This window comes from Meles meles, unplaced genomic scaffold (assembly GCF_922984935.1).
Source record: "Meles meles unplaced genomic scaffold, mMelMel3.1 paternal haplotype, whole genome shotgun sequence".
NCBI lineage: Eukaryota > Metazoa > Chordata > Mammalia > Carnivora > Mustelidae > Meles > Meles meles.
Window position 1 is genome coordinate 77,057 of NW_025721133.1, and position 15,802 is coordinate 92,858.

At 36.5% G+C, this 15,802-nt stretch overlaps 1 protein-coding gene across 1 annotated transcript; it reads left to right on the forward strand.

Moving 5' to 3' along the window:
• Positions 1–8,602: 8,602 nt before the first annotated feature.
• Positions 8,603–9,553, forward strand: LOC123936021 (olfactory receptor 2AK2-like). The gene has a single exon (XM_045996819.1). The coding sequence runs from the start codon at positions 8,603–8,605 to the stop codon at positions 9,551–9,553; it is 951 nt and encodes a 316-aa protein (XP_045852775.1).
• Positions 9,554–15,802: the final 6,249 nt, after the last annotated feature.

A 15,802-nucleotide genomic window follows, 5' to 3' on the forward strand; every position in this document is an offset into this window, starting at 1 on the left:
ATAATGCCTTCATGAGTTTAATTCAACCTACATTTTAAAAAGAAAGCATGGGATTAGTCTCAAACATATTATTTAAGGAAATACATTTCATTTTGATGATTATGTAGATTGAATTCTCTTATGCTTCTGACATGTGCATAACTCAGTTGGGACTATTTCAGAGATAGCTTTACAATTAACATATTTCTTTTTTTGAAAAGATTTTATTTATTTATTTGACAGATAGAGATCACAAGTAGGGAGAGAGGCAGGCAGAGAGAGAGAGAGGAGGAAGCAGGCTCCCTGCCAAACAGAGAGCCTGATGCGGGGCTCAATCCCAGGACCCTGGGATCATGACCTGAGTGAAAGGCAGAGGCTTTAAACCACTGAGCCAGGACACCTGGATGGCTCAGTTGGTTAAGCGGCTGCCTTCGGCTCAGGTCATGATCCCAGTGTCCTGGGATCGAGTCCCACATTGGGCTCCATGCTCGGCGGGGAGCCTGCTTCTCTCTCTGTCTCTGCCTGCCACTCTGTCTGCCTGTGCTCACTCTCTCTCTGACAAATAAAAAAAATCTTAAAAAAAAAAAACACTGAGCCACCCAGGTGCCCCACAATTAACATATTTCTTAAATGATCTATAAAAAGAGCATTACTTACATGGGTGTAAGTATTTGAGATTTTTTTGGTCATATTAAATTTGAATCATCACAGGTTTACAAGGACAATGGGTGTGGAAGTCATCTTGCCATAGTGAGATAGGATCTGAGTTTGATAGCAATATATATCTCCTTCTTAAAAAAGCATAATCTTGGAATAACCTTGTGTTCTTAATTGGGCTAGTGAACATGTATATTATTTCTTATTTAAATCTTAATATTTTACATTATGGTTATCACTAATTTTTACCCAAAAATATTTTTGAAATGATAAATGTGTGTAATATAGGTAAAGGATTTCAAAAATAAAAATACATGGTGAGGGGCGCCTGGGTGGCTCAGTGGATTAAGCCGCTGCCTTCGGCTCAGGTCATGATCTCAGGGTCCTGGGATCGAGCCCCGCAGCAGGGAGCCTGCTTCATCCTCTCTCCCTGCCTGCCTCTCTACCTACTTGTAATCTCTCTCTCTGTCAAATAAATAAACAAAATCTTAAAAAAAAATACATGGTGAGAATTTTATGCAGTTCTATTACAATAAAGTATTAAGTAAGTCATATGGTTTCAAACAAGTCCTGGTTTTTATTAATAATATCATTCTGATATTTACTTTATCACTGCCTAATATTATGAAGTAGAGAGCAGAGTTTCTATATGCTTGGCTTTAACATTTCTTTAGTTTCTATCTGCTGACATGATTTATCTGACAATTTTAATTAAATAAATGGACATTAAATATTTTAATAAAGTAGAATTTAATATTCAGGGAACATTGGAGAACAACAGTATGGAAATACATGTCAGGACAGATAAAGATCAGAAGTTATATTATAATGATATTAACTACAAATATGCTTCTATGTTTGATAAAGATGTTTAGGTATGAACTTTTAATTTTCCATTTATGGATCTCATATTTCCTCCTCATTTTATGATGTATCTAATATTAATATTGAAACATTACACTTTCTAAAGGTTCTGATTTGGATCAAACACACTTTGTTTATTTATTTATTATTCATTAATGTATTCATTCCCCAGTACTTTTGTCCTGATAGCTCTGGGATGATTCAAAGTCAATATAATGCCAAATAAATTTCAAATGTGTACATCTATATAATATTTCCAGAAATCCTTTACATAATATCTGCATGACTCATGCAGGTCAGAACTATCTGAAGTAAAATACATGGGCATATAAGAAAAAATACATATAATTCAGTCTGCATAATCATTGATATAAAACACGTTCATTAAAATATAGTTTCTGAGACTACTGGAAGGTTTTACTTGTAAACATGAATACATGGATCAAGGCACTGCAATTATCTTCTAACTCATTTCAGTGGAATCAGTAGGCTAAACACTTATTTAATGGCTCAGAGTTTGTTACTGTGAATGATAGTTCTTTGCCATCACCATGCCATGTCTTTGAGACTGGGAAGAAAAAAAAAAAAAAGATCTAGCCTTGAAAGCAATTTTCCGACTAGATCCACAGACACATAAATTGTATTTCACCAGGAGCTGAGCGGCTCAATAAGTTAAAAGCCTGCTTTCAGGTCAGACCATGATCCCAAGACCCTGGCATTGAGCCCCAAGTCTGGCTCTCTGCTCAGTGGGGAGTCAGCTTCTCCCTCCCCCTCTGCTCTCCACACCCACCCCTCATGCTCGCTCTCACTCTCTCATAAATAAATGAATAAAATCTTAAATAAAATAGAACTAGGTTGCACTACGACAACTATTGAAGGGTTTGAGCAATGAAGGGCATGTCTCCGTTCCGAATCCACCTTCATTTATGCAGAAGGGTAATCAGAAAAAGAGAATAATAACAGTAAAAACAACACCAAAAAGAAGTATTTTGGGGGTGTTCTGTGTCAGGCAATATTGTGAATTGCTTGCCTACACTTATTAATTTAATTATCCAAAATCATCCTCAGCTCCATGTACTATCACCATTCACAATAGAAAAGTGGGAGCAAACCTCAGAAAAAAGAAAACAAACAATTCTGATTATCTTATTTATGTTGGTAAGCCATTCTTCCATAGTCCCATTCCATCAGCACATTCCACTTTGACTCTCTTGCTAAATGTTGGAAAACTGAGGGCACACACCCATTTTTATAACACAGGAAGGTTTTGTTTTGTCTGTTTTGTTTTGTTTTCTTTTGAGCCAGACTCTGAGCTTTTCATAACAATCCTAAGTAGTTTACATTTGTTACTTATAATACATTTAAAATAGTTTTGCGAACAATATCGTTCAAATAAAAAAACAACAACAAATAGCACCATTACTAAAAGTATTTGATCTAAATTTAGATGTTGAATTATCTTTTTTATTGTTTTAGTCACCATACAATACATCATTAGTCTTTTTTTTAAGACTTTATTTATTTGTTTGACAGACAGAGAGAGAGAGAGATCACAAGTAGGCAGAGAGCAAGCAGAGGGGGAGGGGGAAGCAGGCTCCCTGCTTAGCAGAGAGCTCAATGCAGGGCTTAATCCCAGGACCCTGAGATCATGACTTGAGCCTAAGGCAGAGGCTTAACCCAGTGAGCACCCAGGTGCCCACATCATCAGTTTTCGATGTAGTGTTCAATGAGTCATTGTTTGTGTATAGCACCTATTGCTCCATGCAATACGTGCCCTCCTTAATAGCCACCATTAGACTCACCCATCCTCCCACCCTCCTCCCTTCTAAAACACTGAGTTTGTCTTTTGGAGGGGGAGAGGAACCATGAGAGACTGTGGACTCCGGGAATGATCTTAAAGGTAGTAAAGACATCAGCTTTAGGGCCTTTAGCTTGTACAGACCCTTCCAAAGATTCTATATTAACTGAACATTGTATTTTTTTTCTTAAAGAAAGCACCAAAGACTGTCCATTTCAGGATTCTGAAATTATAGTTTTGTCCCATGATAGTCTTAAGTTATTTCCAGCAATGACTAACCTTGATGTAAGTGTTGATGACTTATGGGATTCAAACTTTATTTAAAAGCTGAGATCTGAATTACATAATTCCTTTTTGTCCCCTCTGAGGACAAGCAGGTGTGATTTATTGCTGACATTTTCTTTGGGGAGAAAGCCTTTTCACAACTAAGTCATTTTATAGGAAAGTAAGAGTCACTAAATTTTACATGTAAAATAATTGGGGGAGTGAGGATAGAAGATACACCCTCATTTTAACCTTAATTCACTGAAATATCTTATATTCAAAATAAGGAAAGGGTAAAGTAGATCTGTGTATTTTTTTCCAGTGTTCCAAGATTCATTGTCTATGCACCTTACCCAGTGTTCCATGCAATATGTGTCCTCGTTAATACCCACCACCATGCTCACCCATCCCTCCCCCCCCAAAACCCTCAGTTTGTTTCTCAGAGTCCACAGTCTCTCATGGTTCATCTCTTCCTCTGATTTCCCCCAATTCAATTTTCCTTTCCTTCTCCTAATGTCCTCCATGCTATTCCTTACGCTCCACAAGTAAGTGAAACCATATGATAATTTACTTTCTCGCTTGACTTATTTCACTCAACATAATCTCCTCCAGGCAAATCTATGTTGATACAAAAGTTGGGTACTCATCCTTTCTGAGGGAGGCATAATATTCCACCGTATATATGGACCATATCTTCTTTATCCATTCATCTGTTGAAGGGCGTCTTGGCTCTTTCCACAGTTTAGCAATTGTGGCCGTTGCTTCTATGAATATTGGGGTACAGATGGCCTTTCTTTTCACTAGATCTGTATTTTGAGGTAAATACCCAGTAGTGCATGCGTATGTTCTCTTTGAACCCTAAGCTACATTACCTTGATGTTTAAGTTATTTCAGCATTGTTTGTTTCTTTGTTTGATTCCTTTCCTTGTCCTTTTATATATGAGTACATGAGTTTGGCCTATATCATCCAATGAAATTCAGGAGTTGGCAGGTTTAAATACAGCTTCATATTATTTTCTATTAATTAAATAATTAAATATTATTACTATAGAAAATATAAGGCAAACACCACGCTATTATTTAAATTACTCTCTATGAGCTTTTACATAATTTACTACTTTTTGAATTGTGGAAACCTATATCCTACTTCCATAACCATGTTGATATTCTTAAGATTGTTGTATCAAGGAAAATACACTGCTTAATTAGATATCCCCTGTGTCATATACTTTCTCAGCAACTCTTTCCTATTTTGTTCACAAAAATAATCAAAGTTCATGTAGGTGGCTATTAATTATGTGGAGACAAATTCGTATGCATATTTTATCCATTTATTTTTAAAGATTGTATTTATTTTCTTGCCAGAAAGAGAGGGATCGCAAGGAGGCAGAGAGGCAGGCAGAGAGAAAGGGGGAAGAAGGCTCCCTGCTGAGCAAGGAGCCCAATGTGGGGTTCAAACCCAGGACCCTGAGATCACAACCCGCGCCAAAGGCAGAGGCTTTAACCCATTGAGCCACCCAGGTGCCCCTTGTATGCATATTTTAAATGTAAATTATAGTGAAGTAATATTTCCTGAAATCCTAACAGACAACTCTGGTGATTGATTTTCATTTTAATTAATATATTTGACCTTTTGCCTGGAGCTCAATTTTATTTTCTTTTGGCAGACTGACTTCAGCTCTAAAAATACATAATATGCAATGTATACAATGTGCTTAATTGTGGACTAGAAACCAAGTATTCCCAAAGGGGCTGTTGGAAATCAAATATGAGTCTCTACCATGATTAGACAGTCAGCCCATTTGCCCTGTTCCAAATCTTACAGGGGAAGGTAATGAATGTGTATCTTTTCATTATACTTTCTACCGAATTTATCATACTAAATGATTGAAGACTTATTTTCAAAGGCAAAAACATCACCAATAAACTTAAACACTAGTAGTAGAGACGTAAGCATTTATGGACTTCTTTTGGACTTTTTTTGGGGGGGGTATTCTTCAGATATGCCACATTCAATAACTCAATTGTTCAGAATATATGTGATTCTGCCTGTGTAACTCTTTTATATAGATGATCAAAAAATACTCTAAGTTTATTAAAGAAGGGATTGATGTAACTCTAATTACAACCCTCATGTCAGTGTTAGGAATCTTTTCTTCATATACTACTGTAAATATATCTTTCATTCCATTTTCAATGTTTTATTTTAAGAGCAAAATTCTAGAAGAATGACATACAGACTTCTATAGGGGGCTATATGCCTCAAGGGAAATGATGTTTAATGATTTTATAGATTTAAAGACAATTTGTATGCTTGATCATCTAGAAGGAAACATAATGTTTTATATTAATATCTTTTGCTTTAGTTTCATAAGCATGGCTTGGTGAAAGAAGTTTTCACAGAACAACTCACTCACACATCAAAAGGTGTTTATTCTTCTGAGTCCCCTGAAGTAAGTCAAAAGAAATTAGAATGCCTTGATGAGTTTAATGCAACTTACATTAAAAAGAAAACAGGAAATTACTCTCAGACCTACTGTTTATGTAAATGTGTTTCATTTTGATGATTATGTAAATAGTCTTATGCTTCTGACATGGGCATATTTTCAATTGGGACTATTTATAAGATGGCTATTCAATTAATATCTTTTTAATTTAATTTTATTTTTTCAGTGTTCCAAGATTCATTGGTTATGTACCACACCCAGTGCTCCATCCAATTAACATGTTTTTCAAGTGATTTGTAAAAAGAACGTAGAGGTAACTATTTGAGGTTTTTTTGTTTGTTTGTTTGTTTTGTTTTGTTTTGTTTTTTACACATATAAATTTGAATCATCACAGGTTTACAAGGACAAAGGGGGTAGAGGGCACCTCGCCACAATGAGATAGGACTGGAATTTCATAGCAGTGTGTATCTCTTACTTAAGGGAACATGACCCTGGAATATCCTTGTATTCTTGATTGGGCTAGTAAACATGTGTATTCTTTTTTATTTAAATATTAACATTTGGGGGCACCTGGGTTGCTCAGTGGGTTAAGCCTCTGCCTTCAGCTCAGGTCATGATCTCAGGGTCCTGGGATTGAGCCCTGCAGCATCAGGCTCCCTGCTGAGCAGAGGCTCTTTCTCCCTCTCTCTCTGCCTGCCACTCTGTCTACTGGTGATCTCTCTCTCTCTGTCAAATAAATAAACAAAATCTTTAAAAAAATCTCAACATTTTGCATTATGCTTATCACTAATTTATAACCTACAATATTTTTCAAATAATTAGTGTGTGTAAAATAGATAAAGTACTTCAGAATATAAAAATACATGGTGAGCATTTTATGCAGTTCTATTACAAAAAAGTGTTTTGTAAGTTCTATGTTTTCAGATGAGTCCTGGTTATTATTAATACTTTCATTTTGATATTTACCTTCTCACTGCCTAATAATATTAAGGAGATGATATAGTTTCTATATGTTAGGCTTTCATTCCTACTCATTTCTTTATTTTCTATCTGTGGATATGATTATCTGACACTTTTGAATTAAAAAAATGGACATTACATATTTTAATAAAGTAGAATTTAAAATTCAGGGGAAGTTGGGGGATGATAATGTGGGAATATGGGTCAGCTGTGATAAAAATTAGAAGAGGTTTTATTATGATGAAAATAACTACAAATATAAGTGCTTATTAGTTAAATTTGTTTTGGTATAAGTTTTCAACTTTCAGTTTATGGATCTCCTATTTAATTTGTTCTTAAATCTTCCATGATGATTCTAAATTTTAATATTGGTACTTCTTACCAAAATTTCTGGTTTTGGATTACACATACTTAATGTAGTGTTGTTCTTAGAAGTGTTTAAGATAGTGCTATTCGTAATTACTTTGCTCATATTGGATTTCTAAGTCATTGCTTAATACACCAGAGGTATATTGTAATTATATTTATTTAGGATTGAGAATTGTAAGTTTTAAATTAGTGAACATAATATCATACAAGCTGTCATTCCTCAATGTTTATTTTTTATTAAAGGGAATTGAGCCACTCATTAGGAATTTTAACTGTATGTAGAAATTTATCCTGGAAGTTGTAGTAGGATTCTGGGAGTAATGTTTTTTTTTTCTTTTGGGGAAAGAAGATGCATGATATATTTTACGTGCCTCTAATTGCAACTTCAACTTTGGCACACATTCCTCATCTATCAGGAGAAATATTTTCTTGATGTATAATACATTAAAAGTTGCATAGCTTAAAATTAACTCCTTCATATTTAACATATATATGTTAAAAACATATATAAATGTTTTTACAGTATTCAATGTTTTTAGTATTTAACATAGTATTTTTTGGAAACAGAACTGGCAAAAAACCTGATTAGAAAATATGTATATGTTTTACAAAGGCCTAAGTATTCTGTAATTGTTGAAATGTTTTGTATTTATACTTTATTACTGCTGTTATAGACTAAAGTTGAGTGATTTAACATTGTGGAGAACTTCTTACAGCATTCAATGGTTCAAGTATATACCACAGTATTATCCTTGGATTCAGAGATGGAAGGAAGCTGGAATAAAGAACTCTTTTTATGCTTAACAAATGGCCTAAGTATTCTGTACTTTTCCAAAAGAAAATAAAATGAGGAAACATGTATTTTTCAAACTGGACAGAAATTTAAATTACTTTTAGGATGCCCATTAAATCACTGGGAAATTGATTGGGATTAATTCATCTACTGATCAAAAGAAAAAAAAAAGTGAAGGCTAAGGGAAATTGAGCAACCTTACATTCTCTAAAATGTGCCCTGTGTGTAATGATTTTGACTAAACTCTGATCATACAGGACTTATTCTCTGAAAGTTACTGTAATAAGATAATTTGTTTTCCCCTCATCTATGGAAGAAAATAGAAGTGGCGTACAGTCTTGAAATTTCATTTGGCTGAGAAAATGCTATGGAGGCAATAAAAGCATGTAGTAATAATCACTTTCTTTTCCCTTAAAGGACTTTCATGGAATCTCGGGATATGATCTGTTCTGATGTGTTTCAGTTTAAACTATGAAGACGGGAAATCAAAGTGTAGAAACAGATTTTATACTTTCTGGTCTTTTCCAATATGGTCAAATGGACAATTTCCTCTTTGTTGCCATTGTAACCCTCTTTTCAGTGGCTCTGATGGGGAATATCATACTGGTCCTTCTCATTCAGTTGGACATCAGACTCCACACTCCAATGTACTTCCTACTCAGTCAGCTCTCCTTTATTGACATAATGTACATCTCCACCACCGTGCCCAAGATGACCACTGACTTCCTGACAAAGAGTAAGACCATTACATTTTTAGGTTGTGAAATTCAAGCATTTGTATTCTTGGCACTTGGTGGAACTGAAGCCCTTCTCCTTGGTTTCATGTCCTATGATCGATATGTAGCCATCTGTCACCCTTTACACTATCCTGTACTTATGAGCAAGAATATCTGTTGGTTCATGGTCACATGCTCATGGGGCAGTAGTTCTATCAATGCTTTAGTGCATACGTTGTATGCTTTTCAACTTCCATTTTGTAGGTCTCGAATTGTTAACCACTTTTTCTGTGAAGTTCCATCTCTGTTACCACTGGTGTGTCAGGATACTTCCCAGTATGAGCATACAGTCCTCCTAAGTGGGCTTATCATTCTGCTGCTACCATTCATGGCCATTCTAGCTTCCTATGCCCGTGTACTTACTGTGGTGTTCCAGGTGAGCTCAGGTAAAGGACAGACAAAAGCTATCTCCACTTGTTCCTCTCACCTAATTGTGGCAAGCCTATTTTATATGACTACCCTCTCCACCTATGCAAGGCCACACTCCTTGCATTCTCCAGAACAGGATAAGGCAGTGGCAGTGTTTTACACCATCATCACACCTCTTCTGAATCCATTCATCTACAGCCTGAGAAATAAAGAGGTTACTGGTGCCCTGAAAAGACTGTTGGCATCATTGATATTTGTACAGGAAATGTCACTTTAGGAACGCCTTATTGATTGAGATTGACCAATATAGATCACTTTACCTAGAATACTGTTTGGAATATGTTAATCTAAAGGATATTTATGCAATAAATTGATAAATATATTGATTCTTGCTCATTTCAGGATGGCTTAATCATAGTTATTGAAGCTACATGCTTTCCCAAATTGAAACCTCGAAAAAATGGTGTTATTGTCAACAGTATTTGGCTTCTGGGAATACATTTCAACTGTTAACTCAATGTTTGCATCTCGAAACATGTATTTTGTAATGTCCTCCTTAATGTCTGAATGTAGTGAGTAAGAGATATACTCAAGCACGTGATATTAAAAGTATAATAAGGAAACTGTAATATATGTCACTGTAAATAGTTCACTCATGTCTACATTCATTCAAAAGTGATGTGAGGTTATGTCTGTTGTGCTAGTATAGACACTGGTGATGTGGCAGTAAACAATGATAAAAACTGACAGAATGCTCTGATCTCATTAAGATTTCATTCCATTGCAGGGAGACATAATAAAATAAAATAAAACAAAACAAAATAAAATAAAACAACATAAAGTAAGATATGATAAAATAAGATAAAACAAAACAAAACAAAACAGACTTGAAAAATCTGGAGTACATCAACCAGTAGTAACTATTAGGGGAAAAAAAAAGTTAAAAATTGGTTTAGATAAAATGAGAGAGTTTTCTGGTTTTATATATAATAGTCCAATGTAGGGACAACCAAGAGAATGATAGTTGGTCAAAAATTGAACGGAAATGAGTTAATAATTCACACAGATTTCTCATTAGGAATGCTCTAGGCATAGGAGGAAGCCAATGAAAATGTCTTAAAGAGTAAACAAGCGGAGCGCCTGGGTGGCTCAGTGGGTTAAAGCCTCTGCCTTTGGCTCAGGTCATGATCTCAGGGTCCTGGGATCGAGCCCCGCATCGGGCTTTCTGCTCGGCAGAGAGCCTGCTTCCTCCTTTCTCCCTCTCTGCCTGCCTCTCTGCCTACTTGTAATCTCTGTCTATCAAAATAAATAAATAAATCTTTTAAAAAAAAAAGAGTAAACAAGCATGGCAAGTAAATGAAAATCAAAGTATAACATCAAAGCTAATGGAAAAAAGACAGAAATTGTAGAAATGAATGACGATAATGGAGGATTTAAAATGTTAGGTTGACCATGGTAAGCATTTGGGCTTTAATCCAGGAAAACTGGCAGGCTTTGGTGTGGTTCTACAGAAAACTGAAAATCACAATTGTGTTTCCATTACAGGAGCACAGTTGTTAAAAGATACTGCCTTGGATAAAAGTGGTAATGGTAGAGTAGCAAGAACTGGCCAGTCTCTGGAAATAGTGGAAAGCAGACATTTGAGACTTATGGTGAGATTATGATGTGCAGTGTGAGGTAATTAGAAAAGCAGAGAATTGAGGGGAACCTGACTGGCTCAGTCAGTAGAGCATGAAACCTCTCATCTTGGGATTGTGAATTCTAACCCCGGGTTGGGTGTAGAGATTACTTAAAAATAAAATGTTAAAAAAAAGTATAGCGGATAATCGGGCTAAGAGACTGTAATAAACAACTGGAAGTAAGAAATCATTATTATCACCATTGAGGAAAAACACAGGAACAACATTCCATCACCCACTTCCTTAGTGCTCCTTCACTATTAGCACCTCAACTATGCAGTGGTCATTATTCTGACTCCCATCAACATTAAATGGAAACCCATACTAATATAATCAAACAACAACTTCTCTGGAGCTTCCAGGTTCCTTTTTTTTTTTTCCAATGTTAACAAAAGCTATATATATATACCTTGGTAATACAAGGAATAATGTTATTGTTTTTATTGCTGAGTTGAACTCCATTGTACAAATATATTATGATTGTCTTCATAGGATCATTTGATATTTTCATCTATTATGAATAAAAATGTTATATCCCTCTCTACACAAAAATATTCTTGGGGAAACATTTACTCAATTATTTTATTATATTCCTAGGCATAAAACTGTTTGGTCGTAGGTAAGATATATGTTTAATAAAAAAATAAACAGTTGTATTAATATCAAATATTCTAATCAAAATATTGAAACTTCTTGGTGCTTAAGGGATGGGGGAAGTAATGGTTTGATGCTAAATTTAAATACATATTTTTGTGAAATACTTTAGAGACACATTTATATCAACTGTGTGTTTGCTATTAATAAATTCTATAAGAATTTTAATTTTGATCTCAACGGGAAGTCTGCAAGCTTTTTCCCATTGAGGATGATATTTGCTGTGGGTCTTTCATGGATAGATTTTATGAAGTTCAGGAATGTTCCCACTATCCCTATACTTTGAAGCGTTTTCATCAGGAACTTTGCAGCCTTCCCGTTGAGATCAGGAACACGACAAGGATGCCCACTCTCACCACTCTTGTTCAACATAGTATTAGAAGTTCTAGCAACAGCAATCAGACAACAAAGAGAAATAAAAGGTATCCAAATTGGCAAGGAAGAAGTCAAACTATCTCTCTTCGCAGATGACATCATTCTTTATATGGAAAACCCCAAAGACTCCACCTCCAAACTACTAGAACTCATACAGCAATTCAGTAATGTGGCAGGATACAAAGTCAATGTACAGAAATCAGTGGCTTTCTTATACTCTAAGAATGAAAATACAGAAAGGGAAATTAAAGAATTGATTCCATTGGCTATAGCACCAAGAACCATAAGATACCTGGGAATAAACCTAACCAAAGAGGTAAAGGACCTGTACTCGAGGAACTACAGAACACTCATGAAAGAAGCTGAAGAAGACACAAAAAGATGGAAGACTGTTCCATGCTCTTGGATTGGAAGAATAAACATTGTTAAAATGTCTATGCTGCCTAGAGAAATCTATACTTTTAATGCCATCCCGATTAAAATTCCACCGGTACTTTTCAAAGAGCTGGAGCAAATAATCCTAAAATTTGTATGGAATCAGAAGAGACCCCGAATTGCTAAGGAAATGTTGAAAAACAAAAACAAAAACAAAAACAAACAAAAAAAAAATGGAGGCATCACGTTACCCGATTTCAAGCTTTACTACAAAGCTGTGATCACCAAGACAGCGTGGTACTGGCATAAAAACAGACACATAGACCAGTGGAACAGAGTGGAGATCCCAGATATGAACCCTCAACTCTATGGTGAAATAATCTTTGACAAAAGAGGAAAAACATTCAATGGAAAAAAGACAGTCTCTTCAATAAATGGTGCTGGGAAAACTGGACAGCTATATGTAGAAGAATGAAACTCGACCATTCTCTTACACCGTACACAAAGGTAAACTTGAAATGGATAAAAGACCTCAACGTGAGACAGGAATCTATCAGAATCCTAGAGGAGAACATAGGCAGTAACCTCTTCGATATCAGCCACAGCAACTTCTTTCAAGATATGGCTCCAAAGGCAAAGGAAACAAAAGCGAAAATGAACTTTTGGGACTTCATCAAGATCAAAAGCTTCTGCACAGCAAAGGAAACAGTCAACAAAACAAAGAGGCAACCCACGGAATGGGAGAAGATATTTGCAAATGACAGTACAGACAAAAGATTGATATCCAGGATCTATAAAGAACTCCTCAAACTCAACACACCCAAAACAGATAATCATATCACCAAATGGGCAGAAGATATGAACTGACACTTCTCCAATGACGACATACAAATGGCTATCAGACACATGAAAAAAGGTTCATCATCACTAGCCATCAGGGAGATTCAAATTAAAACCACATTGAGATATCACCTCACACCAGTTATAATGGCCAAAATTATCAATCTGGAAACAACGTGTGCTGGAGAGGATGTGGAGAACGGGGAACCCTCTCACACTGTTGGTGGAATGCAAGTTGGTGCAGCCACTTTGGGGAACAGTGTGGAGATTCCTCAAGAAATTAAGAATAGAGCTTCCCCATGACCCTGCAATTGCACTGCTGGGTATTTACCCCAAAGATACAGATGTAGTGAAAAGAAGAGCCATCTGTACCCCAATGTTTATAGAAGCAATGGCCACGGTTGCCTAACTGTGGAAAGAACCAAGATGCCCTTCAACGGACGAATGGATAGGGAAGATGTGGTACATATACACGATGTAGTATCATGCCTCCATCAGAAAGGATGAATCCCCAACATTTGTAGCAACATGGACGGGACTGGAAGAGATTATGCTGAGGGAAATAAGTCAAGCAGAGAGAGTCAAGTATCATATGGTTTCACTTATTTGTGGAGCATAACAAAGAATATGGAGGACATGGGGATATAGAGAGGAGCAGGGAGTTGAGGGAAATTGGAAGGGAATATGAATCATGAGAGACTATGGACTTTGATAAACAACCTGTGTGTTTTGAAGAGTCGGGGGTGGGAGGTTGGGGAACCAGGTGGTGGGTAATAGGGAGGGCACGTATTGCATGGCGCACTGGGTGTGTTGCAAAAACAATGAATACTGTTACGCTGAAAATAAATAAATAAGAAGTTCCAAAAAAAGTAAAAAATGAAAACAAATAAAGAAAGAATATAACAAAGATACATATCCATCCAGATAGATAGATAGATACATATTAGAATGGTGGCTAGAAGAGGGTCACCCACTTAATTTGGGGAATATTTTGGTTTCTTAGAAGAAACTACTTTCCCAAATTTTAAAGAATGAATAACATATATGTGGGTAAAAACAATGAAGGGATGGACTATGCCTATAAAGATGAAAAAAAATTAATTTCTAAATAAGGAATTGATAAAGTAACTTGTTTGGGAGAATAAAGAAAAAGAAAGTGGAGAGTATTTGCTCAGGCTGGAGGCTAAAACAAGCCTGGAGCTTCTATCTATTAGAAGAAGCTATACTCCAATTTTTTAGAAGAACAAACTCTGTCTGTATATAAAAAAATAAAGTTAGATTTAATGAAGGATACAATATGACTATAATAATGAAGGTTAAAAAAAGATTATTATTTCCTTTATGTAAAGTATTGTTAAGATAAACTAGTTAAACGTTAAAAGAGGAATGGATAAAAGTTAAAAAAAAATAGCAGTAGAAAACAAAATAAAAAAAAAATTAACTAACCGCAAGACTCAAGAATCATGGGGCAAAAGCCATGAATTCCATGCTTTGCTTTCGCCTCATCTGGAAATCTGCTGTTCTCCTTTGCAACTGCCCCTCAGAACAATGTACTCCTTAAAAATATAACTCATGGGACATTTTAATAGTACCAAGCACATTTAGTTATAGCCTTAAAAAAAACACATACTGGCAATAGGCCTCTGGGGGAGAGGATGATACACGGCCTTGAAACTGAACAGCTGAAGTTGCCCAGCTTGCTCAGGGCAAAACGCTGCCTGCTTCATGGAAGCCAAGAAGCTGGGAATTCCTGGCTCGCTCAGGGCAGAGTGATGCCTGCTTCATTTTCTTGTTATATCCCCCCCCACACACACACACACTGGAGAGCACCTGTGGCTCCTTAGATAAGTCATTTGAATGTGATTTTTCAACTATAAACTTTATACTGCTTGTACAGACATTTTGCCCTCCTTCTTGTTTATCTACAAGGCATGTGACTAATGTTTGGCCTTCTTCAGCTCTTCTGTTGGTTACTGTTTCTATCTAATAAAAGCGAGACTGAGGAGTTGTTTGGGGCAACAGTCTTCTCTACTCTTGTCCCCTCCCTTTCTCTTGCAGCTGACTTGTTTGTGCCTCATTCTTCTCCCCTTTGCAGACTGGAAGTGGCACTCCCTAGTAAGTGAACTTGGTCTTGGCTGGATTTCTTGTTGATCTTCTGGGGGAGGGGCCTGTTGAAATGATTCACAAGTGTCATTGCCAGAGGCAGAATTTTACCACCCTTACCAGGTGCCAGACTAAGTAATTAAATCAGGTTTGCTTTCAGGAACTTTTGTTCCCTGAACTCTTTCCATAGAATTCTAGAGGACAGGAATGAAAATGGCAGCCTCCCAATCACCGGCCCAGAGGATCCAAGAGTTCGGGGTCCCACTCCTCAGTGCACCCTCAGAGAAAAGCGCTCAATCACTCCCGTCTCCCTGGCCTCCTTCTGTGCTCCAAGCTCACCCAGACTTTTACAGGTAATCCAGAATTGAGAGTTCACTCCTCAGCTCTCTCTCAGTAGCCAGCTTACGTGCTCTAATACCTGTGAACTCTGCAACACTCAGACACCCCCGATCCTTCTGTGACCCTGCGGGACCTGGGGCCACGCTGACCCCGCGTGGGCT